Source organism: Melanerpes formicivorus, unplaced genomic scaffold (genome assembly GCF_026170545.1).
Source record: "Melanerpes formicivorus ecotype bairdi unplaced genomic scaffold, bMelFor1.0.p_v2 SCAF_16, whole genome shotgun sequence".
Lineage (NCBI taxonomy): Eukaryota > Metazoa > Chordata > Aves > Piciformes > Picidae > Melanerpes > Melanerpes formicivorus.
This window is the reverse complement of record NW_027142368.1, coordinates 15115555-15142296: the sequence shown is the minus strand read 5'-3', so window position 1 is coordinate 15142296 and position 26742 is coordinate 15115555. Positions and strand designations below refer to the sequence as shown.

The window sequence follows — 26742 nt, the reverse complement described above, 5'->3', positions numbered from 1 at the left end:
GCTTCAGGGCTGTGAATCACACACTTAGCTGTCAGAAACCCTGTGAGTGGCTCTTTATAGTCCATGGGCTCTTGAATGGCCTGATTAATTGCTACCCTCCAGCTCCCTCAGCCATGAGTCTTACTTCTGCTCTGAATCAGTCCAGCTGCAGCTTTCAGCTCCTGGACCCTATACATAGCTGTGGTTCTGGTTGTGTGTCTGGGTCTGGCTGTGTTTCCAGCTCTGGTTGTGTGTTTAGCTCTCCACAATCTCTGGCTCCCATGGCTGCAGCCAGAGGTCCCTCACCCTCCCCAACTCCCCCCCAGAGATGACCCTCCAGCCCCACCCTGAGAAGGTCTGACCCCTCAAAAACCAAGACTGAGACCCAGCTGTTAAAACACCTATTTGGGTATTTATTACAACACGTTGTTCCAAAATACAAAAGAAAGGAAAAGAAAGTCGAGGGTAGAAAAGCCACTGCTGTTTACAGCCTCTGGTAATAAATAAAGGAGGAGGAGGCAGGGGCAGGGTGTCTCCCCGCGTCTGATGTTGGCACTGGCGAGGGAGGGAGCATGGTGGGGCTGGTGGCCAGAGCCTCTCCTCCCTGCTTGGGAGTCCCCAGGGCGGGAGCAGACCCCCCTCCCCGTGTTGTGCTTGCTGAGGAAGGGCCTGATCCTGCAGGGACAAGGATGGGAGCTGAGAAGGCTCAGCCCCGGCGTGGTCGGGGACCTGCCTGCTCCCTCCCCGCCCGTGACTGCCCCCAAAGGCAGGTGAGGTAGGAAGGGTGACGCCGGACCGGGACCCCAGCGGGGGTCTGCCAGAGTCCCCTGAGAGAGGGGCGAGACCTGAGCTCTCTGCTCTCCGGTGCGGTCTCAGAGCAACCTCGGGAATGAGTTCAGCGCAGCATGATGAGAAGGACCCAACCCACGGTGGAGCAAAGCCGTGACAGAGACAAGAGACTGTGCCCAGGCCACTTGGAGAAGGGGGATGTCAAACCCTGCAAATGAAAATGACTCTTCATGAGGCTGGCGCAACAGGGAGAGTGTTTTGTACCATGGTGCAAACAGGGTTCCTCTTCCCTTCCCTGAAGTCTCCTCCTACACCTTACAGTCACCTGGAAACCTCCAGCTTGTACCAGGAGCCCAGGACATGGGTGTGAAAGGGCAGCACTGCACTCTGTCTGCTTATGACACATCAGTGCTGGATAAAGGCCAAATCCAGTCCCAGGATGGGAGCCATTTCCAACCCCTTTCTGCCTCCCTCCAGGTAGCAGAGCCCCTCACACCTCTCCTTGCTGCTCTGCCACTGGCTGAGTGTCCTCCCCAGACTGTGCTTTCCCTGAGCAAAGGGAGATCACTGGCATGAAGAGGACACTCAAGCCCCAAAAGCTCAGGGCACCTGGCTGCTATGGAGCACCAGTGCCTGGCCTTGGCTGGGCAGGGAGAGCTTTGCAAACCATCTCCCACAGCAGAGCAAGAAGCCCCTTGGAGATGCAAGCAGTAGAAGAAGGTGAGAGGACCGAACCTGGAGGGAGCTGACTCCATGAGCTGGGTGCCTGGCCAACACTCCTTAAAGCTGCTACAAGAGCTTTTAGCCTGTGCCATTTAATCCTCCGTCCGTGGTGCCAGCGGGATCCTGCCTCTTGCTGACATGAGCGTGGGGAAGAGGAGCTGCAGGAAGGGAAGAGTTCAGGGAATGGATCTGCCCCGGGTTTGGGTGTCTTTGTACCCTTAGGAAGCATCACCCTCCAGCTCCTCTGACAAGGGTTGGCCTCCCTGGGGCCTTGGGACAGCCAGGGGCTGTGCCAGGCTGCGGGGAGCAGAGAGAAGGTGTGCTGGGGCCTTGCATTTATTCACAACAGAGAAACAAAGAGCAACGTACAAAGAGTAGGAAGCAAAAAAGTACAGAATCATAACCATAATAATCATAATAATCATAATCATAAATACTCAAATCTATCATTCATAGATTGCAATGACAACACTGATAGCTTATTATCATTAGTATTAAGGGTGAGAGGGGTCAGGGGACAGCAGGAGTGGGGAGGGGGTCTGGGGGACATTGTCTCCTAAGGGGCAGATGTAATGGGGATGGACATCCAAAGAAACAAGCAGACAAAGAGAAGGGCTGGGGAGGCAGCAGGGGCTGGGGATGCTGCTGCTGAGGCTGGGGACGAGCCTGCTCTGACCCAAGCCTCTGGCTCAGTGTTGCCGAGCTGATGGCTGCCCTCCTGCCAGCTTCACTCAGCCACCCAAAAGGGTGGTGGGGAAGGAGATGGCCAGGGGGCTTGGCCCTAGGGACACTCAGGGGATGGAGGGAAGGGTGTAGTGTCCCTTCTAGCCTGAAGGAAAGCTGTGGTTTGCTCCATCCTTTGTGTGCTGCAAAGCTCAACCCTAGCAGCTGCTGTGACTGTTGGGCACTCGACAGCTTTGTTGGTTCCTTCCTCGAAAGGGCAGGCTTGTCCTCTCCTCTCCTCACACTTCTGCCACCATGGGTCCCTACTAAGACACACACCCTCAGCAGACCTGCATGGAAAGATAGCTTTTGGTTCCAGGGAGCCTTTGGGTGGGGTCATCTAGCTGGGAGAGCCCATGAAAAGGCTTGGCTGACAGATGATGGGAAGGGCTACCAGCCAGCACAGCCATCCTCAGGCTCACTCCCAGCTCACTCTGATTCATGGACAAAGAGTCAGTCAGAGGCTGATTCACAGAAATCAGCTAATTGCAAGCCACCCAGTGACCCTGCTGCCTCTGGGACAGTGCTGGCAGGACACACTCAGGGAGGGCTACTCCATCAAAGCATATTTGCTGGATGTAGCCTTAAAATATTGCACACAGGAGGGCTGCTAGAGCATGTGCCCAACATAAGGGGGAAGGAGGAATGCAAAGTGCATCAAAATGAGGCTGCAGAGGTGGGCCATGGATGTCTTGTGGCAGCTGTGGTCTACTCAACTCAACATCTGCTTCCCTTTGCTCCCATTTCAGAGGCTGATTTTGCAGTGCTACACCTAACCAGCTCCTGATAAAAGCTTGGTTGACCTGGGCTTAGCTGGTCCATGCTGGCACCAGCCCTGGAGGACCATGGGATGCACAAAAGCTGAGTGGTATGGAGCAGAGGTTAGCAGGTGATGATGCCTGCCATGCTTGGGAAGAGGTGCTACCATCAAGGGCAGCAGGAGAGGAAGGGATCCAGCAGCACTGCTTGGGCACTGACACCAACCTGGGCTCAGGAGGCTTGCTGGACAGAGGACAAAGCCTTTTCCCTTCCCTCCTTTGACTTGACATCATTGTCTGCTTAGGAGGCCCTGCTGTGAGTGCTGAATAGCTGCCTGGCTCATGGGATAGACTCAAATGCCTACTGGAATCTAAAAAGGGAGCCTAGAAGATGGTGTCAGCATCCATTCATGGCCAGAAGGGAGAAACATTCAGGCTGGCAACACTGAGCTGGTTTGAGGTGATTGCTGGAGGCACTACTGGGTGGGGTGGGCTCTCTAGGGATGCCTGTAACATCTCTCACCCTCATCAAAAGCATTGTGGGAAGAGAAGCAGGCAGTCCCTGGCTCTCCAGCCACCCTTTCCCCTCCTTGCCACACCTCATGGCACCAGCAGGAGCATGCAAGATGCCCAGCACCTCACCAAATGGCCCCATGGGAAAACCAGGAAAAACTAAAGGCAGCCTGAGGAGAGTGAAGAGCTGCTGGGGAGCCTCAGCTCGGCTGCAGGCACAGAGGTGGTTGGGAGAGCAACCAGCCAAAGCCAGCAGCCTCCCCTCACACCGCCACAGCTCCTCACAGCTCTGCTTTGCCTTCGGTTTTAAACCTGAGCTCATTTGGTTTTGCCACGTGCAGCTTGACTTAGAGAGAGAAACGAACGACAAGAGGAGGAACGAGGGGGAAAGGGAGCCAGAAACAAACCCCCTGACACTCCAAGGCTGACACAGGACACAGACATGCACGGACAGAGACCCCTGAGGTATCAGCTTCGCAAACTAGCGCAGGACAAGGGGGAAAGCAACGGCAGCCACAGGGAGAGGAGTGCTTTGCAGCGGAGGCAGAGGAGTGCCTACAGCTCCAGAAAGCAGCTTCTCAGCAAGCCTGGTGCTGGGCTTTGGGGGCAAGGGCTCAGCTCCCCACCAAACTGAGGGGAAGCAGCCAAGTGCCTCTGCAAATCGGTTGGTTGTGCCCCCACCCCTGTGTGCTTGCAGAGCTGTGTGTCCAGCTGGTTTATCACCCACTGGATGGAATAGGGCTGGGAGAGTCCTGGCACCTGCAAGCACACTGCCCATGAGTTTCCTGGGTGTGAAGAGGAGGATGAAGGAAGCCTGAAAAAACACCACTCCCAAAGGGAAAAATAGTGCCCATACCTCCCCCAAGCAAGCTGGCTGAGGCAAGGGGGAGCTGAGTGGCTGAGGCAGGCAAGATATCCTCTGAGCAGGAATCCCAGCTACCCCCAGACTCCCCTCCCTGACTCCGCTGTGGCAGCTTCCAATGCAGCTGCGGGCGACACCCAGCACCCTTCCCTCCGCTTTGGGTGACTCCCTCCTCACCCTCCCAAGTGAGGATAGGCAGCCCAGGAGAGGGAGGGGGAGGCACAGCTGGAACAGGCTGATCGCTGGGATGGGGCCAATGACAGGGGATAGGGATGATGGCTGGGATTGGGTGAGAGCCAGGATGAGGGGGAGGGGGATGATGACCATGATGGGGACGATGACTAGGATGGGGATAAGCAAACAGAGACCAAGGGATGAAGAAGCGGCAGCAGCTTCCAGAATAGAGTTTTGTTTTTTTTTTTCCTCTGGCTCAGTTTGTTGTAAGAAGTGTTTATGGTTTGCTCAGTTGCTTGTTCATTCATAGAAAAAAGTGCCCAGGAGAGTCTCCGGTCCCCTTTGTCACTGTGCCCGGAGGGAAGAAGGTAGGGGTGTGTGTGTGGGGTGGGTGAGGGGGAGGGGGAGGTGGGGGGTGGAAAAAACAACCCTTTTGCCGTCGACATGAGCTAGAGAAGGAGCCACAGGCCTCAGATATTGCTTAGAAACTCGTTATTTCAGATTTTAAATACCATACACAGTAAAAATAGAGCTGAAAGTACCGCCCCACATTGTCTGCAAATCATTGCCAGAATGAACAGCTTCAATAAATTAAACCCCCCCCCAAAAAAAAAAACCAAACAAAACGAAACAAACAAACCAAAACAAACAAAAAAAAAAAGAAGAACAAACAACAATCCAAATATTATTTACCTCTCGATAAAAATCGCAGTAAAACCATTTACCTTTGTTTGGGTTTTTTTTGTTTTTCTTCTCCTTTGTGTCTGTGTTTTCTGCCTTTTTTTTTTTGTGTGTGTGTGTGTGTGTTTTTTTTTTCTCCCACTTTTTTTTTGTTGTCGTTTTGTTTTTATCTTTATATTATATATAATATATATTTATATATGTATAGGGGCTGCTCCAGTGCAGCATTTTTAGGATAGTTAGCCAGAGAAACACGGGGGGAGCGTGCTTAGTGCCCCGGGAGGTGGGGGGGGGGGGGGGGAAAGGGGGGCGGCTTGTGGCGTTCCCCTTACCCCAGGGGCTGTGTGCCCCACGCCCCTTTTCCCCGGTTGAATTTGACAGCCCAAATGTCAAGAGCGGGGGATGGAGGGGCTGGGTCCTGCTGGGGATGGAGGGGCTGGGACCTGCTGGGGATGGAGGGGCTGGGACCTGCTGGGGATGGGGAGAGGGGCGGAAACAAGGAGCAGGGTGGGACACTAAGCATCCTCCGTCGTGTTTCCCGGACTCTGGAAAGCCTCTTCTGCCTCCGCTTCCGTCTCCGCGCATGCGCTCCCGAAAATGCACGCGCAGGTATAAATATTCCCACCCCCCCCCCCCGGACCCCGGCCACCCCCCCCCTCCCCTCCCCTCCCCTCTCCCCCCAGCTTAAATACCCATCCCCACCCCCTCCGCCACCCCACCCCCCACCCCCCCCGGCTCCAGGCACCCCGAGCGGGTGTCAGGACACCTCGATGATCTCCATGCTGCCCGAAAAGCTGGACTGTTTGCTGATTTTGCCCAGCTCTTCGCGGGCCCTGCCCTCCGACATGGTCTCCTCGAACTCCATCTGGCAGCTCCTCCGCTTGAACTGCTTCTCGGCGCCGGCTTCCTCATGCCAGCTGTGCCGCCCGTCCCGCGGCTCGGCCCGCGCCTTGTCCCTCAGTCTGATCTCGCAGCCGCCTGCCACCCCGCCGCAGCCGAACGGCGCCGGGAAGGGGCTGCCCCCGGCGAACAGGCTCCCGCCGCTCCCGCCGGTTCCGCCGGAGTCGACGCCAAAGTACCAGCCGGCCTCGCCCGACGGCGTGCTAGGGGACTCCAGGTGCACCCCGCTCCACGTGCTGCCGGTGCTGGTGGCGCCGGGAGCGGCGCTCGGTTGGGCGAGCCGTGGCGGCAGCCCGTCCTCGGCGCCGGGGCTCTTGCGGGCCGCGCTGGCCCCGCCGACGTTGAGGCTGAGCCCGTGTGCCGGCGAGCCCGCGGCGTGCCGGTGCTTCCGCCGCTGCCTCACCTTAGCCTCCAGCAGCAGGTCCGGCCCGTTCGGCCGGTCGGGGCTGTCCGCCCCCGGGGAGAAGGGGCCGAGGCCGCCGGGGCCCGAGGGGCTGTCCAGCTTGCAGAGTTTTGGGGCGTCCCCGGGGCCGGGGGGTCCGGGTGGGTCCTGGCGAAGGCTGGGGGAGTAGGCGGACTTGATGTCCAAGGAGAAGGAGCGCTTCAGGCGGTTGGTGTCCTGGATGCGCTCGGAGGAGAGGTGCAAGCCGTTGAGCCCCTGCTGCAGGGTGGTGGGCGACAGGACCTTCGGGGCGCCGCCCTGCCGCTCGCAGTCGCCGTGGGGGGATGCCGCAGTGGTGCCTCTCGGCGCCTCCTCGGCCTTCTCTGAGGTAGGTGGTGGTGGGGGGTGCCGGCTGCTCTCAGCCGCCTCCGCTGGGTCCTGCTGGGTGTCTCCCTCAACCCGGTCACCCTTTGACTTCAGGGCCTTGAGGAGCTTCAGGCTCCTCTCATACTCCAGGAGCTGGCCCAGAAAGTTGAAGTTGGGCGAGATGGACGGGCGACGGTCCTTAACGAACCTGCGAAGAGACACAGAGAGCCCTGGTTGGTGCTTGGCCCTTCGGTGGGTCACCCCTGCTCTCAGCATCTTTGGGTAGAAGCAGCATCACCCAAGATGGTCTGACCACACTCTCTAAAGAAAGGGGTGTTGGGGATCGGTGGGGCCTCAGGATGCCCCAAGGGTAGAGCTGGGACTGTCTCCTCCCTCCACGTTACCGCCCCAAGCCTTTCCTCCTTGCACGCGCTTGATGAAGGCAGGTTTAGTTTGGGTTCATTGGGAAACGGTTAACTGGAGACAGGACTGTGAGGAGCTGCCAACCTCTCCTTCTGGACCCAGCCTGCTTTCCTTCCCAGCATCAGCTCTGTCTGCCCTGTGGGGAAAACTCACCTGTAAGCATCATCTGACGACATACCCATGGTCTTCATGATGTAGGCGATGGCGATGGTGGCCGAGCGGGAGATCCCAGCCAAGCAGTGCACAATCACCTGGCAGCTGGACACCTTGGCCTTGTCTGGAGCACGGCAGAGGAAACAGAGAGAAAAGCAACAATGCAGTCAAGAGAGGGCGAGCAAAATGACTCCAGCCTCCCTCCCAGGCCCCCAACCCTTGTGTGTGAAAGGACAAGGGCTGCTGGAAGCAAGATCATTGAGAAAAGAAGAGCTTTGAAAGCTGAGAAGTGGAAAGTCTGCAACCACTGTAACCACCAATGACTCATGCTCACCAATGAACTCAATGGACTTGTCCAGCCAGGGGAGCAGCTTCTCACAGTAGTTGTCATTGACAGGAATGCGCATGAAGTGACTATCACAGATGAAGTCTGGCTTGGGACAGGAGTTGCTGGCGTTGAGGACGTAGCTTATCCCGTTCTGCGTCATCAAGTCCTGGTGGGAAAGAAGAGAACCAACGATCAGCTGGGCTCAGGCAGCGCTGAGTGCTGAAGATCTGCCTTGCCATGCCCTCCCTTGCCTTTTCCCATCCCAATATTTGCTCCTGTGGCTCTCCCAGCATTGCCTTGGCCTAGCTGATAGTGGGAGAGCAGAGAGAAGGTTGTATGAATTTTGATGGCACAGGTTTGAACCTCAGCTGATCTTAGGAGGAGAGGCTGAGTGCCTCTCCTTAGTCTGGAGAGGACTGAGAGGGGATTTAATAAATGTTCATAAATATCTGAGGGCTGGGGGTCAGGAGGCAGGGGACAGGCTCTGCTCACTTGCACCCTGGGATAGGACAAGGAGTAATGGATATAAACTGCAGCACAGGACGTTCCACCTCAGCACGAGGAGGAACTTCTTGACTGTGAGGTTCACAGAGCACTGGAGCAGGCTGCCCAGAGAGGTTGTGGAGTCTCCTTCTCTGGAGACTTTCAAAACCCATCTGGATGCATTCCTGTGTGACCTGAGCTGGATTCTGTGCTCCTGCTCTGGAGGGGGGTTGGACTTGATGATCTTCAGAGGTCTCTTCCAACCTCTAACATCCTGTGATCTTTACTTTGGCCCAAACACAAGTAAGCAAGACCAAGGACACCTGGAAAGGGGGTCCCAGAGGAGAAAATCCAAGGATTTAAGCAGGAGAGGAACAGCTAAATACAAGAAAGAAACCCAGCCAAATCTCTGTCTGAAAGCTTTGAGAGTATCTGCTGAGGGAGAGAGGAGGCATCTCACCAGCAGTGGGGTGAGTCAGTGGCAGCACCCCATGTTAACCAATGTCAGTGCATGGCTTTGCTCCCACACTGCTCAGAAACACATCAGGATTTGTTCTCAGACTTGTGAATCATTCACATTTCTTCACTGTGAACACAAACTGTTGTGTTAGGGCACAGGCAGGTGGCAAGGGGAAACTTCTCCTCCCTCATTCTGGCACTGGGGTGAAACTGGACCAGAAAGCTGGGGACACACTTTTGAGCAAGGCCTGTTGTGACAGGACAAGGGGTGATGGTTTGAACTAAAAGAGGGAGATTCAGAGGGGAGAGAAGGAACAAATGTTTGCCACTGAGGGTGGTGAGAGCCTGCTTCAGGTTGCCCAGAGAGGTGGGAGATTCCTGGAACCATCCCAGGTCAGGCTGGGGCTCTGAGCAACCTGCTCTAGTTGCAGATGTCCCTGCTTACTACAGGAGGGTTGGACTAGATGACCTTAAAAGGACCCTTAAGAGGTCCCTTCCAACCCAAACCAGGCTGGGATTCCGGGATTGGACTTGTTCCCCATGGCTTTTCTGCTTTGGCCACTTAATGGCCACCCTCACTGCCCATATTTCTGACTCAATAAATGCAACAGTAGAAGGGAGACCTTAGGTAAATAAGGTCAGATGACAAACTGCAATGAGGGGGTAAGGTTCAACCCATGAGTCACCCAGCAGGGAACTGGCTTGCTGGGTGCATACTGCTGCACCCACACCAACCTCCATTCCTTCCTTCCCAGGGCCACGGTCAGCTTCACCATTATGCAGTGCTGACACCAGATTCATGGCTCACCCAACCCCTGCCTGTATCCCCATCCCACCTGTACAGCTGGGGGTAGGTGGCTCATAAAAAAGTGGGGGGACACCTGTCCCAGCTGCTGGGTATCAGTGTCTGGTCTGGGCTATTGCAGGGAGGACCCAAAATGAAACAGGAGGAGAAAACATGGAGATGAAAAGGATCCTTCCACACATCAGAGTGTGTGGAGCCTCCAGGTGGGAGGTCTCCTCTGCAATACCCTGGAGCAGAGAAGCATCATCTATGCATGGCTCCACACTTGACCCTGCTCTGCTTCTGGCCACACAGCTCCAAGAGATGGACACAACCCTCCGAGGAGGTGGGGAGGGATGGAAAACATCAATTTCCCTGCCTGCCATTGGCTCCTCAGGAGACCACACCAGGCTTTCGTCCCTGGCTTCTCCAGCAGCCGGTTCCTGCCTGGCCCAGCAGAGCGCAGCCTTGGCTCCACGGAGTCAGCCCGGCTCCTGGGCTCACATTCCTGGCATTTTTCTCTCCCATTTCCTTCTACTCCCTGTATATAATTCCACTCTCCCTCCTTTCTGTCTCCAGCCCTGCTCTGGCGTCATGGTCCCTCTGCCCCCCTGCCTGCCCTGGGTGAGGACAAGGAGTCCTGGCTGGCTCCCTCCTGCCTGCGGTAGCCAGGCTGCCCGGCAGCATTTCCACTGCAGTTCCTCTTTCTGTCTTCTTGGCATGATTTTTCCCTTTAAACAGAACTCCTACCCTGGTGTGATGTCCCAGCACAGCCCTTCCAGCACCTGTCCCTCTTTTCTCCTTTCTCCTACTGTCTTTGGCTTCCAGGGAGTTCCCAAGGTTGTGACATTGGTGTTATCTCACTGGTCAGGCAGGTGGGTGCAAAGCTGGCTCGTGTCCCACATCTCCCTCCAGCTGTAGTAACTCCTCCTCCATACCCAGGTGTATTCCCAGCTGTGCTCCTCTTGCCCCTGGGTGTGCTATGGGTACTTTGAGGTTGTTGATACCCTGTCCTAGGGTGCCCAGAAAGGTGCTAGGTGCCTCATCCCTGGAAACATTCCAGGTCAGGTTGTCTGGGGCTCTGAGCAAACTGCTATACTTGAAGATGTCCCTGCTCACTGCAGAGGATTTGGACTAGAAGACCTTTATAGATCCCTCACAACTCAATCCATTCTATGATTATACTTGGGAAGAGTCTGGCCACCCCAAAGCTCATCAATTATACAGAATACAGAGACTTTTGAGATCATCAAGCCCAACCTATCACCCAACACCATCTAATCAACTGAACCATGGCACTGAGTGCCTCATCCACTCTCTTTTTAAACACTCCCAGTGATGGTGACTCCACCACCTCCCTGGGCAGCACATCCCAATGGCCAATCTCTGTGAAGAATTTCTTCCTAGCATCCAGCCTAAACTTCCCCTGGCACAGCTTGAGACTATGTCCTCTCCTTCTGTCACTGGTTGCCTGGGAGAAGAGGCTGACCCCCACTTGGCTACAACCCCCCTTCTGGTAGGGCAAGACAGCTCATCCTCTCCAGTTCCACCAGGCTCTGCCTGTGCACTCCTTCCCTTCAACCTTCTGGTAGGGTCAGACCCACCACCCACGGTTCTCCCACCAGGCAGGAAAGGAATCCCTAACACCCTGACTCCTCTCCATTGCTGGGGCCCCTGGTGGGACAGGGCAGACACATCCCCTCAGCAGGGCCATACCTTGTTTAGGACGTCCTTCTGGGAGCCCAGGTAGAGATGTGGCAGGATGCGTGTGGGGCCAACGTTGGCCACGGGCAAGCATGGCTGGGAGATGCTCATGGGCAGGATGGCAGCTGGCTTCCCCTCACACAGCCCTGGGAAGCAGGATGAGAAGGTGGCAAAGCCTCCTGTGGAGAAAATGAGGACGTTAAGCTCATAGCAGTGAGGCTGAGAGACCATCCAGTACCTGCCACCCCGAGGCCCGGGCTGGGGCAGAGCGCTGATAACCCTGCGACACTGAGAACAGAGCCTGGAGGAGCAAGAAGCCACCAGTGGTGGCAGAGCAGTGCAGACACCTTGTGATGACTGTGCCACACACATGGGGAAAGGAATGGAGAGCCAGCTCTGATTTTCCTGCTGGAGATGCACGAATGCACACGTGAGGCATCCCACAGCCCTCCTGCTCTTCACCACTGCTTGGCTGCCTGCAGCACTGTGAGGACAACCAGGGTCACCTTTTGGTTGCAAAACCCAGCAGGACAGGATGAGGACAAGCAAGCCCACTGAGGCTCATAGCTCCCTGGGCTGATGGAGCTCAGCCTAACCCTTGCCACAACTGTTACACTTACTCATTGTGGCCTCTGAGAGATGTCACCCTGCCAGCCCTGCCAAGCTCGTGACTTCCACCACACTGGACCAGAGAGGCCAGAGGAGACTTTGGGGCTTGACTGCCTTTGACTGTCACAGGCATCAGGACGTCCCCCTGGAGATCCTTCTGAAAGTCCAAGTCTCTGCACTCAGGACCATGGGAATCCTTTGCCCATCTCCACAGCTAACCAAGACCTTTTAATGAGTCTTTGGTAAGGACCTTTCCATTCAGACTTCAGGAGCAGGGCAACCTTGTCACAGTCTCTATCCTCTCCAGCACCTTCACAGCATTTCTTCTGATCCTCCTGCAGCACTTCCCTGGCTGCTGGTGTGACAGCCAAGCTCTGATGGGGCATGCCTGGTGCTGCAGACAACCCATCCCACATCTCTGAGAGATGAAGGTGATGGAGAAGCCAGAGGAGCACACAAAATCATGTTGATATCATCTCTGAACATCCAAGGTCCTCCATCACCATTCACCTCAGCAGCTCCCACTGCCCCAAGAGGAAGGCATCCTCCAACCAGCCTCTTTCCTCCTCTCTCTGACATATTCCTGGCTGGCAGCTAACACAGCTCCCAGCTTCAAAGTCCAGCCAAGCCAGGAAAGGTAAGAGTTAAAGCACCTTATCTTCTCCAGCACTTCCTCTTCTCTGGCTCCCTGTGAAATGACATCACCTCTCAACTGGGACATTAAATCAGAGGGAAAGCAGGAGGCCCAGCGCAGGTGCAGCACAGCTCCGGTTACTGCTCATCCTCACACTGCCGCGGCCCCGCTGCCGAGGAGCCTAGCGCCCAGGCCAGAGCCCCCTGTCCACGTCTGCCACCTCCCTGTGCCACCTCCCTGTGCCACCCCCCTCCTTCACCCAGCGCTTCAGCACACCTCCTTGATGCTTGGGGGATGCTCAAGCAGAACCCTTGTCAGGGGTTTCCTTCAGCCACCCCATGAGACGCCTGCAGCACACAGGGTTGAGTGGGGCTCAGGTTTGACCCCCAGACAAACCAACAGGGGCATTTCTCCAGAGGAACCTGGCACATTTTGGGGGAGCAGGGTGCAGGCAAGCACAGCCCTGAGGACTGATCCCCATGTCCCCAGCCTCATGTGCTCAGTCATACCCCATCAGGAGCTGCCCAGGGTCACGCACAGCTTTGTGCTGCCCTTTCAAAGTGGGGAGTGTGGGGTGATGTCACAGCCAGAGCAGGCCAGGGCATGCCACTCTCTTTCCCTCATCCACTTCTGCTGGCACTTGCTTGGCAGCAGAGGCTCTGCCAGCCCTGCTCAGGGAAGTCCAGGCCAAGGGGCTGTGGAGCAGGCAGGGATGTCTGCAAAGGCCGAAGGATGCTGGCACCCAAAATGATGCCCATAGCTCACTCTGTGTGCGCCAAGCAAAGCCTCAACCCTGAGCCTGGGAGGCTGGGCACACTCCCATCCTGCCTGTCCTCATTTCCCCCACATTTGTAGTTGCTGAGGGCAGCTCAGGCTTGGGGGAAACCCTAGATGTGGAGCCGGGTACCCGACACCATCCCAACCTCCAAGCCACGCTCACCCCACCCCACCCCGGCTGCTCCAGCATGCCTTTCATTTTTAGAGAGCAAAGCAGCTCCTCAAAACAATCCCAAAGGCAGTGAATGTCCCTGGCTGGGCTCCAAATGTTACCTGGGCTTTCCCCCCTCTGCACCCTGAGCAGTGGATCCCAGCTTTGGCTGAGAGGGAGTGGAGGGGCCCCACGGGGTGAGGAGCTGGGCAGCACTGGGGCTTTAGTCTTCCCTCTTTAACTCCCAGTGCTGCTGCTGGGAGCTCTGTTTCTCTTGGCACGTGTGGGATTAATCTCAGGAAGGATTTGGATGTGACATGGTGCTGGGGCATCTCTGGTGTCTTCCTGATGCTCCCCTCGAGCCTGGCACAGGTTTGCTGGGGAGGAGCTGGTCCCTGCACTGCTCGTGGCTCCAGCACTCCTGAGTGATCTCAAAGTCATTCCCTGGAAAACCCCAGTGTCTTCCTGCATCTACCTGAGACAGAGGTGGGGCCCAGCAGGAGAAGTGGGGATGCTTGAGCATGGGGAACTAGGAGAGACCTGGGGATGCCTTCACTGCCCCTGGCTGAAGACGGAGGAAGGAGGAGCCAAGGACCAGCACCAAGCAGATTGCTAGGAGGGCTGGTGAAAGCCACCCCTCAGCTTTAGGAGGGTTCACTCAGCAATGTCCCAAGAGACATAAAAACCTTCAGAAGTGTTCAGCTCAAGCTGGGGCTGAAGAGAAATGCAGCTTTCTCCAGGGAGAGGAGTGCTGTCACACCCCAGAGGAAAGAGGGAAACTGAGGCAGGGGATGTGATGTTGCAGCACCCTAATGCTAGAAGAGGGCAATGACTGAAACCTCACTTCTTCCCCCAGCCCAGGCTCCACTCAGGGGGTGCTGGCCACCCTTCCACCTCCTGCTAGGCTCTGCAGGTCCTCAGCCCTGATCTGCATGGCTGTGGCAGCAAACAGCTGCTGGGGAGCCCTGTGACTTTTCCCCTTGAGCAGCAACCTGCAGAGTGAGGAACCCTGCTGCCAGCCTCTGCACCAGCAACTGGAGGACCCTGAGATGGCTACAGCCAATGTGAACAAAAAGCCTCAGTCCTGGTGCTGGGCTGATGGGCATGGAAGAGGTTCAGAGGGTGGAAGGAGAGAGGTATTGGAATGCTACACCTGGGGACCCCTCTGCTGACTTGGCTGTCCCCTTCAGGTGGTCTCTGGGGACATCCAATTCATGGCTGGGACACTGACAATGTCTCGGGCATTGCCCATCACCTCTTTGCCAAGGCAGGGCAGCAGTGGTGGTGCAGGGAGGATGATACAGAAGTTGACAAAGTCCTGGCTAGGACAGGGCTGTGGTGTGGCATCATTTTCCTCCTGGTGGTAAGCCCCAGCTTTGGGGATTTGCAATCTGTTGAGCTGCATGGAAGTGAGGAGAGATGCTGCTGGGGATAAAAGGGAGGTGTGGGGCATACTAAGCAGGGCTGTGCCAGCTCCCTGCTGCTCCCTGTGTCCCACATCAGGACATCTTCCGAGGCTGCAGGGGTAAAGTGGAAACAGAGAGATGACTGAGCTTGAAAACCCTCTCATGTCTCACTCTGATAGCTGCAAACTGCCCACTGGCCTCCATCCCTGTGGGCCCAACTCCTTCAGAGTCCCTTTAAACCACTGGTCACAATGCTGTGCCCAGATGACTGCAAGAAGCTGAAAAAGGGCACCTACTGCACCTCAAACCCACTCTCTGGGAGAACCACCTGCCTCTTGAACACCACCAACCCCATGAGCCCCCTAAATGCATGGTGAGGGACATCCTGAGCAGCAGGCATATGTCATGATCACCAGGCTCCCATATGCATGGTGGAGCATCATAGGCTGGAAAATACCTGTAAGATCATCAGGTCTAACCATTAACCCAACACTACCAGGTCCACTGCTAAATCATGTCCCCCAGCACCACATCTACATGGCTTGTAGATCCCTCCAGGGATGGGGACTCCACCACTTTCAACCCAAAGCTTCCAGGAGGAAACAGAAGAAGTAGTGACCCTACCGTGCCATCAGTCAGCAAGGAGGGGAACAGCCCCAGCTGGAGCTACAAACCCTCCTTGGGCCAGCAGCCACCACAGCCTACCTTGTTACCCCCTAGCTGTTACATCAGCAGCTGGCAGGAGACCCACTGGGGGTATTAAAGAGGTGGCTTATATGCTTCTGTATGGAGTGCTCAAGAGCAGGGCCGGGAGCTGCTCAGAGACCAATTCCCCACCCCCAGGCGCTGAAGCTTTTGCAGCAGCCTCTGGCCCCGCCGGCAGAGCTCACCTCTGCGCTCACGCTGGAGCCCCTCGGCCCAGAAGCTGCTGGCATCTGCAGGGGCTGCGAGAGGCCGAGCTGTGCCCAGCTCTCATTAGGATGCCTGCGGTGGCCGGCAGCGGCTGCCAGGCCGGCACGTGGCGAGGGGCAGCGGGCACGCGCCGGGGCTGCCGCCGTGCCAGCGCGGCTCCGGCACCGCCGAGCTGCCTCGCCGGCCGGCAGGCATGCCTCAAACCCCCTCCTCATCACCCCACAGCCCCGGCATCGCGCTGCTCCCGGGGCCCTGGCACAGCCACCCCCGAGTGTCAAACCGCCTTGCTGAACTGAGGCACGGCAGGAGACGATGGGAGCTGGAGGGGACTCACAAAGCCCCCGAGCCTTGGCAGGGCAGCGAGCCTGAGCGCTGGGATGGAACGGAGGCAGGGAAAGCAGAGGGGCCTGGCCCTCGGAGACGCTGGGAAAGTCCCTGTCGGTGAAAGGCTGGGTGGGAGCCTGTTGGGGCCGGCAGCTGAGCCGGCGGCGTGATGAAACACTGCTGCTTGCCACCCTTACTCACGGCGCTGCGGGGCTCCCTCGGCACTTCCCGCCGCCGCCTGCAACGCTTCTGCCTTTTCCCCCTGCCTTCCTCCTCGCTGGTCCCCCTGCAGTCCCCTGGGATTTTCCCTAACCCTGCCATCGTTGCCCAGTGCCCGCTTGCTTGCACAGCCTTCCCACCCACCTGGGTAAAGTCCTAGTGCCACCCAGCCTGGCCAGCTCGCCCTGCCTTGGCTGATGCTCCTTTGCTTCCACCCAGCTCACGGGAGAGCAATCTCTGCTGCATGCCCGGTCCCCTTTCCCCTCCACACTCCCCTACCCAGCCTCTGTGCTTTTCCCCAGCGCAGGTTTCACCCTCCCTTCATTCAGCACCAAATTTCATCACCCTCTTGCTGGCTCCATGCATTTTTTTTTTGTTCCCCTAAGCAGTGGGGATGAGAGAGCAGATGAATCAGCCCTATTATGGATTCTTGTGAATTCCCCGTTTCCCCAGTGGTCACCCTGAACAGCCTCTGCCCATCTGCTGCTACATCACCCTGCTGCCTCCCAACCCGTGCCAGCCCACCCCAGCCTCACAGGCTGGTCCCGGACCCTACTCCCTTTCTCTCAAGCAAGCAGAAAATGTCCTTAAAACAAAACAAACCAAACACAGAGGAAAAGCAGCAGAAAGGAAGCCCTCCACCCACACAACCACAGCCACGCTCCCCGAGCTGCTGGGCTTGATTTCCCTCCAGTGACTGTGCCTGCTCTGGACCAGCCTTACTCGTTCTAAGTAAAGAGAAATGTGTCATTTCCAGGAGTGACTTATTGCTAATGACACCATCACTGGGTTATGTGCTTCGTGCCACAAAAACCTGTCAAGCACTTTTAGCAGGCTCCCATTTTAAGTGGAGATGGAGGGGAAGTTTCTTGATCCAACCCTTCGTTAATCTAGGTCATTCCAGGCTCTGCATATTTTTAAGCTGCTCCAGTTAATATCCCCTTCCTCCACTCGCCCTTCACCCTGGCACTGGGGGGTGTGTGGAAGCACTGCAAACCCCCTTGTCAGGCTGAAAGCCCCCGAAAGATGGGCAGGCAGCAGCAGCCTCAGTGAAGCGAAATGGCTCCGCCGGGCAGCTGCCTGGCTGCGGGCAGCAGCACAGATCTCTTCCAGCTCCCCTCACTCTCTTCATCCTTCCCCCACCGCCACCACCCCCTCTTTGCTCGAGATGTGATGACCCCTCCAAGCCAGCGCCCAAACCAGCCGAGATCACATCACAGAATCACAGAATGGGTTGGGTGGGAAGGGACCTCAAAGATATCTACTTCCAACCCCCTTGCCGTGGGCAGGGACACCTTCCACTAGCCCAGGTTGCTCAAAGCCTCATCCAGACTAGCACTGAACAATTCCAGGGATGGGGCACCTACCACCTCTCTGTTCCTTTGCCTCACCACCCTCATAATAAAGACTTAATTTTGTTTCAAAACCTCATCTAAGCCTACCCTCTTTCACACGAGATGCTGGCGGCAGAGCTCCTGCAGCTTTCTTCCTTCCCTTCTCCTCTGCTCCTTCCACACCCTCACCCAGCTTGCCAGGACGGAAAAGGCTTCAGGGGACTCCCAGAGCAATCCCCCAAAGGCCAGGTCAGCCTGAGGGGACCCCAGAGGGACCCACAGTCCGAAGAAGTTGCCCCCTCCCCACGCAGCTCCTTTCCAGCAGGATCAGCCCAGCTGCCTCCGCACCTTGCCCGGGGCTGGCAGCTGCCGACCGCTCGCTCCCTGCTCGCCAGCTCCGCTCCACAAAAGGGGCTCCAGCCCCCGGGCAAAGGCAGGCTCGTTCCCCTCATCCCCCCTCCATCTTCCCGGGCAAGAACGGAGCCGGCCGGGCGGACCAACCTCTCATCTCCCTGCTCTCCTTCATCCTCCGCACCCTTATTTTCAGCTTCATCTGCCCTTCGCGCATGTCTGGCCAGAACTGGTCCTCGGAGGGAGCGATCATTACATCCACGGGCATTCAGGCTCGCTGGGGCACCTCTTCCCTCCTTCAAACAGCAGCTTAAAAAACCACTAACCCCAAGCCCTCCCCAGAAAAAAAACCCACCCCAACAACCGCCCCTTGGCTCCAACCTTCAGGCTGAAAATATGAAAAGCCTTAAAAAAAAAAAAGGCAAGCAGGGTTTGGGGGTGGCGGGGGGAGGCTTCTGTAGCCCCTCTTCTCCCCAGCCACCTTCGTCTTCCTCCTGCCTCGGTGGCCGGTGGCGGAGCTCAGCCCCGGCGCAGCAACCGCGGCCCCGCCGCTCCATCCGCCGCCGCGCTCATAGCTAACGGGTCAGGCATGCGGCCGCATTCCTTACTCAGCACACAGACACGCAGCGCAGCCCCCCCAGCTTAAAGGCACAACCCCCATTTTCCTCCCCGCCCAGGCTGATCTGTGAGCAGCGCAGGATTTGGCCCTGAAGGAGGAAATTTATGAATCAGGGAGTTGGAAGGAAGGTGGTGATGCTCACATCTCCTCTTAGCAGTCAGAGCCTCCCAAGCGTTGCTCTCCGTCCCTGCTGTACCCCCGGCACCCTCACGGTGGGGGCCCTGCCCCCCTTCCCACTGCTGGCTGCTGCTGGCAGGGTCGACCTGAATCCCCTGGGAGATGTTTAAGTGGGAATCCCAAATCTGAAGAGCAACGCCACGATCTTGGCTTCTCAAAAGGGGAAACTGAGGCACACACACACACAAATCACTTAGCACCATAGCATCATAGAATCACAGACTGGTATGGGCTGGAAAGGACCTTTTAAGGTCACCTAGTCCAACCTCCCTGCAGTCAGCAAGGACATCTTCAAGAGAGAAGGTTGCTCAGAGCCCCGAACAACCTAACCTGGAACGGTTCCAGGAATAAAGGATCTTAGCTGGGGTTATCTGTGTAGGGCAGAGCTGTGGACCAGGCAGCAGATCCCTAAGCTCCAGTCTGTCTTTCCTCTTGATGTCCCCACAGAGAGGATCACCCAGGAGAGATGCTTATCCTGGAGTAGCTGCAAACAGCTGGAGATGACCGTGCCCCAGCAGCTGGTGGGGAGTGGGGCTGGCACTGAGCTGCTCACACCTGTGTGCACCCACGTCAGATGGAGTTAACTGCTTAATCCCAGCAGAGCAGGACTGGGAGCTGGAGGAGATGCACCCTCTGGTAAAGCCTTCTCACATGTTCAGCTAGAAGGGACATATAGGAACCATAGAATGGTTTGGGTTGGAAGGGACTTTGAGGGGTGATCTAGTTCAGCTGCCCTGCAGTCAGCAGGGACATCTGCAACTACAGCAGGTTGCTCAGAGCCCCAAACAACTTGACCTGCAATAGTTCCAGGGATGGGACACCTACCACCTTTCTGGGCAATCCCCCAGGGTCTCACCACCCCCAGTGTAAAAAATTTCTGTCCACAGTCCCCCCGGGGGTCTATCCACCAGCCATGGCTTCTAAAGCAGGAGCTGGGGGGTTGATGTATTTTCTCCTTTGTGTTTGTCCTGGAGGTCAGAATTACTTGTCCCCCCTCTTCCCACCCATGGGACTCCTTAAGGCATCTCCACACAGCTCCTTACCGAGTTTATTGGTCTGAGCCCAGGCCTCCAGAAAATCATTCAGGATTATAGTAAGCGAGGAGGGAAGGGAGGGTGGGGGGAGGCATGTATTGTGCCTTTGAAAATCTGCAGCTTTACAGGCTGAAAAACCCCAGGCTGAGCCATATGTGAGTGACTTCAGTGTTTTTCCTTTGAATGACATCACATGAGATGAGGTCATTGGCATGAACTAAGTGCTGTCCCCTCCCCCCCCAGCCGAGTGGAGCCAGCCTCCTAACGAGCCTTGTTGTTGTAACAAATATGGTTTGATTATTATCAGATGTGGGTCAGAGGTTGGAGAGAATTCAAAGCCTGCTCCAACTAGGCTGGGAGAGAGAGGAGCAGCGTTCCCCCAAGAGCTACGCTGGGGAAACAGCTCCTGCAGCAGCTACCCAGGGGATCTGTGCTCCCCAGCGTTTGCCACCTTCATCCAGGCTAGGGAGGATGCACGGTGCTGGTGGGCAGTGCCAGCTGCAATTCACAGCAGCCTGAGAGAGGATCTGATCAATGCTCAACAAGAGTTAAAGGGTTGGGGGCAAGAGGCTGGGGCCAGACTCAGTGGTGCCAGTGATAGGACCAGGGACAATGGGCACAAATTGGAACCCAGGAGGTTCCATCTGAACAAGAGGAAAAAATTCTTTGGTGTGAGGGTGATGGAGTCCTGAAGCAGGCTGCTCAGAGAGGTTGTGGAGTCTCCTTCTCTGGAGAGATTCCAACCCCACCTGGGCATTGTGCTCCTGGGCAAGCTGCTGTGGGGGATCCTGCTCTGGCAGGGGAATTGGACTGGATCATCTCCAGAGGGCCCTTCAACCTCCACCATTCTGTCATTCTGTGATTGCAGCTGTGACCTGCTCTGTCAGCTGTGGTTGGAGCTCCACTGGTGTGGGAAGCATGGTGGGGTCATGCAGGGCAGTGTCTGTCTGGCTGCTCTGAGCCAGGTGAGGCAGATGCTGCAGGGAGCATGTGATCCATTAAGGAGTGCAATCACGAACCTGTGCTCAAGCCAGCAGTGCACAAGCAGGCACCTTCCTTCCACTGCTGCCTTCCAGTTGCCTGACTCCCTCAGGACATACTCCAGCCCCTCCATGGCCTCCTTTTAGTGAGTGTCCCAAAAACCGAGCCCAGTACCCAAGGTGTAACCTCGCCATTGCTTAGCACAGAGGCACAATTGCTTCCCTGGTCCTGCTTGTCACACCTCTGCTGCCCCAGGTCAGAGACTTCGTTGCCCTTCTACAAGCTGAGGCAGAAGAGTGAGCCCCTGTTCAGCACTGACACACCCAGAGTGACAGTACCCATGTCCTGGCACCAGCCCAGCTGGGCAGCGGCCAGCAGTTCCTCTCCCCACCCAGGGCTGATCTTTCACGAGTGTGGCCAGGGCAAGGTTGGGTGGATGAGGGGAGGCAGACTTCTCCAAAGGAAGGAAACCATAACTGGGCAGCAGCTCCAGCCCGTGGGGATCTCTTAGTGGGGAAGTTGCCTTCCTCCCGCCGGCTTTCCAGCCCTGAGCAACGCAAGCACAGGGCGGCTCTGTGCGCGGCAGCCAGCGAGAGCTGCTCTTCCCTCAGCCCCTTCTCCTCCATCCCCCTCCACCTTGGGCCCTTTTGCTCGCCTTTTCTGGGTCTGATGGTGAAAAATGCTGCTGGAGGGGGAGGGGAAGCTCCTCAGGGTAATTATAGAATCGGGAAAACATGTTGTCTGACGACAGCGTTGCTAAAGAGGGAGGTTTAGAGCATGGGTCTGGAATATAATCAGCTCGCACATACATGACCTGGCTTAACCCCTCCCAGGGATGCAGCCACCGGGTCCACTGGGGCCAAAACCCTCCCAGGCATCTCCTGGTCATGGCAGAGGGTGGGAAGGGGGCATCTTACCCTGGTGACGTATCTCCTTGGGCTGTGGAGACTGGGAGCACTCCCTAAGGCCACAGCTGGGCCGGGTGGTCAGGGCTGGATGCCAGCACCCACAGGACAGAGGGCTAGAGGGCAAGAAAACATGGTCCTGCCCTGGCCAAAGTCATCCCAGATGGTTTGCTGCAGGAAGGAACACAATTCCTCTGGTGCCACGAGCCCAGGGATGTTTAGAGCAAGAGGGAGGTGGGTTCAGGGAGTCACCTAAACCTCCAGGACTGCAAGAATCACAATCCTTGCTGTTACCATTAGATGCTTTACAAAGCACCTCTCCCACCAGGCTGCCCAGAGCACCCTGTGTCCAGTCTTCTAGACAGTCAAGAGAAAAGCATCAGCACTGGTCATCCCTGAGAAAAGCTGGGCATAAACCCCTGCCAGCACTTCTTATCCTTCCTCTGTTCCTAAGGATCACATGGGCAGTTTGTAGGTGAAGGACCAGGAGCCCCATTCTCACTAGCTATAAAATTGCTTCTTCAAAACTCCCAAACCTGGGAGAAGCAAATTGCAAGTCTCATATGAGCACTTTCCCCCATCCCACCCCATCCCTGATCCCTCCTTACTCATACCCATACTCCTGCCAGCTGAGGATGTGCTGCTTCTGGCTCAGCACAGCCTGATATGAGATGGGGATGTACACAGGTGGGCAGAGGGGCTTGTGGGAGGGTCAGAGACAGCATCTTGTGGCTACATCTGATGGATCTAGAGGGGGGGTTGGAACTAGATGATCCTTGAGGTCCCTTCCAACCCTAATAATTCTGTGATTCGTGCCACCAGGCCCACAAGTGCTCTTAGACCTTGCAGCCTGAGGGTACCTAAATTAGCCCTAACGCTTCAGCTACACATCCTCAGGCCCATCCTTTGAGCAGGGGCTCTGCTGGAGTCAGAGGACTTTATGACCTGCATGTGCTGTGTCCCCAGGAGACAGATGAAGCCATGATGCTTTGTACTTCAGCTGCTTTTTGGGTGCAGATTGCCATCTCCAGCCCCTGGATCTCTGACTAAAGGCAAATCCCTCCCTGCTCTGCCCTGCCTAGATACTGCTTTGGCATCTACCTGGCTTAGTTGATTTAATTCATCTTCTCCTCTCCTTTAAACCAGCCCCAACCTGACACCTTTCCAGAGGAGAGGGCAGCAAGGGGGATGTGAGGCTGGCATGTGGCTTGTCATGGAGCAACATGCAAAAGCATCATGATCTTTGCAGCCAAGGAGGAGCAAAACCACATTCAGCTGATGTTTAACCTCCTTTCTGTCCCTATGCAGACACACACACACACACAAAAAAAAAAAAAAAAGAGGAAAAAAAATGGAAAAAAGAGGAAAAAAAGGAAAAAAAAAGAGGGGAAAAAAGGAAAAAAAAGGAGGGGAAAAAAGGAAAAAAAAAGGAAAAAGATTTAAAAAAGAGGCGAAAAGGGAAAAAAGAGGAAAAAAAAGGAACAGAGGAAAAAAAAGGTACAAAGGAAAAAAGAGGGAAAAAGAGGGGAAAAAGAAGGGGAAAAACGAGGGAAAAAGAAGGGGAAAAACGAGGGAAAAAGAAGGGGAAAAACGAGGGAAAAAGAAGGGGAAAAAAGAAGGAAAAATAAGGAAAAAAGAAGGAAAAAGAAGGAAAAAGAAGGAAAAAGAAGGAAAAAGAAGGAAAAAGAAGGAAAAAGAAGGAAAAAGAAGGGGGAAAAAGGGAAAAAGAAGGGGAAAAAAGAGGGAAAAAGAAGGAAAAAGAAGGAAAAAGAAGGAAAAAGAAGGAAAAAGAAGGAAAAAGAAGGGGGAAAAAGGGAAAAAGAAGGGGAAAAAGAGGGAAAAAGAAGGAAAAAGAAGGAGAAAAGAGGGAAAAAGAAGGGGAAAAAAGAGGGAAAAATAAGGGAAACAAGAGGGAAAAAGAAGGAAAAAGAAGGGGGAAAAGAGGGAAAAAGAAGGGGAAAAAAGAGGGAAAAAGAAGGGAAAAAAAGAGGGAAAAAGAAGGGAAAAAAAGAGGGAAAATAAAAGGGAAAAAAGAGGAAAAGAAAAAAGAAGAGAAAAAAAAAATGTGTTTTTCCTGTATTTTATTAAAATCATCTCTCCCAGAGTCCTTGTTTCTAAAGATAATTCCAGCCAGGGCTGCACCCTCTCCTGCCTGAGGCAGCTCCTGCAGTGGAAATCCCCTTTCCTTCCTCACCACCTCATTTTATCCTCTCTGCAGTCACCTGCCTCGGGTAGATTCCCCCCTGAAATCCCCCAAATCCCAGCCCCCTCCAGATCACCACCACCAGGCATTGACAGCTCTTCCCACTTGGCAGGGAGCTGGGTCCTGGCCAGCACTGCCCTGAGGAGGAGGAGGATGGTGAGCAGAGGGCTGGGAGGGATTTCTCGCTGCTGATCTTGGGACATTCTTTCCGAATCCGGGGAGTAAACAGACTCTCCAAATTTAGAAAGAACAGGGCTGGAAAATTTAAACATTCCTTGAAGAATTGGTACAAAGCAGAGGGGGGTGGGGGGTGTTGGGGTGGTGGTGGTGGGGGATGTTGGGGGGGTGCTGAAGATGATCTCACAGACGCTGCTGAGCCAGATGAAAAGCTCATGACTCCGGCTGGGAACGCGAGCGAGGGGCCAGTTTCAGGTCGGAGCGCGATATCGCCGCGACAAAGCACGACATGGTGATGGGAAGAGCCTCTGCGCTGCATGGGGGTCCCAAGCCCAGCACTCCAGGCTGTGGGGACCTCTACTGCCACCCTGCTGTTGTCCCCAGCTGACCTACAGAGAAAGCACCCAGCCCAAGGACCAGCAGGAAGGACAGGATGCGTGCCCAAGCATCGTGGGGCTGAGCAGCCCGAGCCCTCAGCTGTCACTTTTAGTCACCAAATGGGAGCGAAGGAAGATCTCCCCACCCTCCATGACAGCTGGACAAACAGAGAGGAGCTGGGGAAGCTCAGCACCCAGGAACTCAGCACCACACACACACAAACACCACAGCGCTGGCCAGGCTCCAACACAAGAAATGGCAAGCAGGAGCCATCAGGGAGTGATGGAGCCAGACGTTGCTGCTGCTGCTGCTGCTGCTGCTGCTTCATAAACAGATAATGGCTGTTAATAAAACCCAAGCTGGGCTTTGCAGAGCGGGGAAAAAGAAGAGTGGGGGATGGGAGGGGGGGAAAAAAAAAGAAAAGGCAAACAAAAAAAAAATAGCATAAAAAAAAGGCAAAACCCTGAGGGTTTGTGCTGAAGTAAACAAAGGTTAAAGAACAGTCAGGCTCCTGCAGGAATAGCAGAGCTGGGCTGGGAGGGAGGGAGGGGGCATTACGTAATGCAGGAAAAATGTTGGCTCCATTCAGTTTTCCACCACTTCATGTGATGTCAGGAAAACCATATAAATCAACAGGCTCTCTGCTCCCACGGATGGAGGGCAGTGAGCAGCACTATTTATACTGACACAATTAAAGAAAAGACAAAAAAAAAGAAAAGCAAAGAAAAGCAGTTAAAGAGAAGAGAAGCTGATGATTTCCAAGACTGGGAATAATTGACTCAGATTCCTCCTTCCCAGCCCTGCTGGAATCGTTGCTTGCTTGCTGGGCTGTTAACCCTTGAGGGGATCCCTGCTGCCGCTCCTGCCACCCCCAGCTCCCCCTGTTCTCAACCTCTGTCAGCTGCTTCCAGGCTCTGAAGAATCAGAGAATTGTCAGGGTTGGAAAAGACCTCAAGGCTCAGCCAGCTGCAACCCCCCTGCCATGGGCAGGGACACCTCACACCACAGCAGGTTGCTCACAGCCACAGGGGCATGGGGGAGCCCAGTGGTCACTGCAAGGAGGGGACACATCTGCTCTCCTCTCACTGATCTTAAGGATGGAGCTGACTTCAGCTGGTCCAGCTTGCCAGAACCCTTGCTGGAGCTGTGGTTCTCCACTTGATCAACCCCCTCCCAAGGGCTTTGATCAGAGAATTGTTAGGGTTGGAAGGGACCTCAAGGATCAGCCAGTTCCAATCCCCTGCCATGGCCAGGGACACCTCACACTACAGCAGGTTGCTCACAGCCACCTCCAGCCTGGCTGCAAACACCTCCAGGCAGGAGGCTTCCACCACCTCCCTGGGCAACCTGTGCCAGTCTCTCACCACCCTCATGGGGAACAATTTCTTCCTCACAGCCAATCTCAATCTCCCCATTCCTGGTTTTGTTCCATTCCCTCCAGTCCTACCACAAAAGTCCCTCCCCAGTGATGAGGTGGAGGCAAGAAAGAGTAGTCAAAAGATAGGGACACTGAGGCAAGGATGTGTGGCACACCTGTCAGGGCTGGGGAGCACAGAAGGGCTGCCACAGAGGGCTGGGGACCATCAGGATGGGGATTTTTGGGGTGCTGGCATCCTTTTAGGGACAGGACCCCGAGATTTCAGCAGCCCATGTCCCTGCTGGGGTCACAAGTGAGGACCTCAACCTCAGACACAGGATGGTTTGGGGCAGGACAAGGTGCCTGAGCCTAGAATGGACTGACTGAGGAGTCAACCCCCACCAGGGTGAGGGTTCAGGATCAGACCTGGCCACACATCCCATCCCAAACTTCCCAAGCCCTGTGGAGCTGCCTCTAAACCAGCCCAGACCGCAGGCAGGAGGAAGCTGTGTCATCTGTGGCAGCCTACCCCTGGATGCTCTCTGCAGCCACTTCCAGTCATGGTTTCCATGCCAAACCCTCCCACCCCCCCCCAAGACCCACTCTTCTACATTTCAGTTCCCATTTTCTCCAGCTACTGGTGGCCCATGTTCTATATCAGGGCTGCTTAAGGAGGGTGAAGCTTTGAGGTTGAGGGTCTGGGCTCCTGGAGCCCAGGAGGATGGAAATGGCCACCCTGGAGATGGAGAATGCATTGAAGATGAAGGTTGCCCTAAGGGTGGAGGCTGTGTGTGCCCAAGATGGGTGCAGGTTTGCTCGGGGAGGGCTCAGAGTGCCCCTGCGAGTCCTGCCCTTGGGGTGCACCAGTCCCACAGGGGTCCCCCAAGGCTCCCCTCACTTTCCTAGGAAGGAGAAGGCCCTGGGGCTGTCTGGGCCGCCTCACTCTTTCCCAAGGAGGGCTCAGGGAGTGGGGGGTTTGCCGCCACAGCACTGCCTCCCACCCAGCCCTG

The 26742-nt window shown here is 55.7% G+C and overlaps 1 protein-coding gene across 5 annotated transcripts in view; it reads right to left on the bottom strand.

Moving 5' to 3' along the window:
• Positions 1-5933: 5933 nt before the first annotated feature.
• The window catches only part of DUSP8 (dual specificity phosphatase 8), a 47066-nt gene continuing 26257 nt past the window's right edge, over positions 5934-26742 (bottom strand). For 4 of the 5 annotated variants that reach the window (XM_068148338.1, XM_068148339.1, XM_068148340.1 and 1 more), the window contains exons 4-7: positions 11197-11363; positions 7761-7920; positions 7427-7550; positions 5934-7058 (exon numbers count right to left, since the gene is read on the bottom strand). In XM_068148338.1, the coding sequence (XP_068004439.1) occupies positions 5960-7058; positions 7427-7550; positions 7761-7920; positions 11197-11363 (1550 nt within the window). In that variant the 3' untranslated portion in view covers positions 5934-5959. Of the gene's footprint in view, positions 7059-7426; positions 7551-7760; positions 7921-11196; positions 11364-18051; positions 18522-26742 lie in introns of those variants that run through there. The other variant, XM_068148341.1, reaches the window with a different exon arrangement.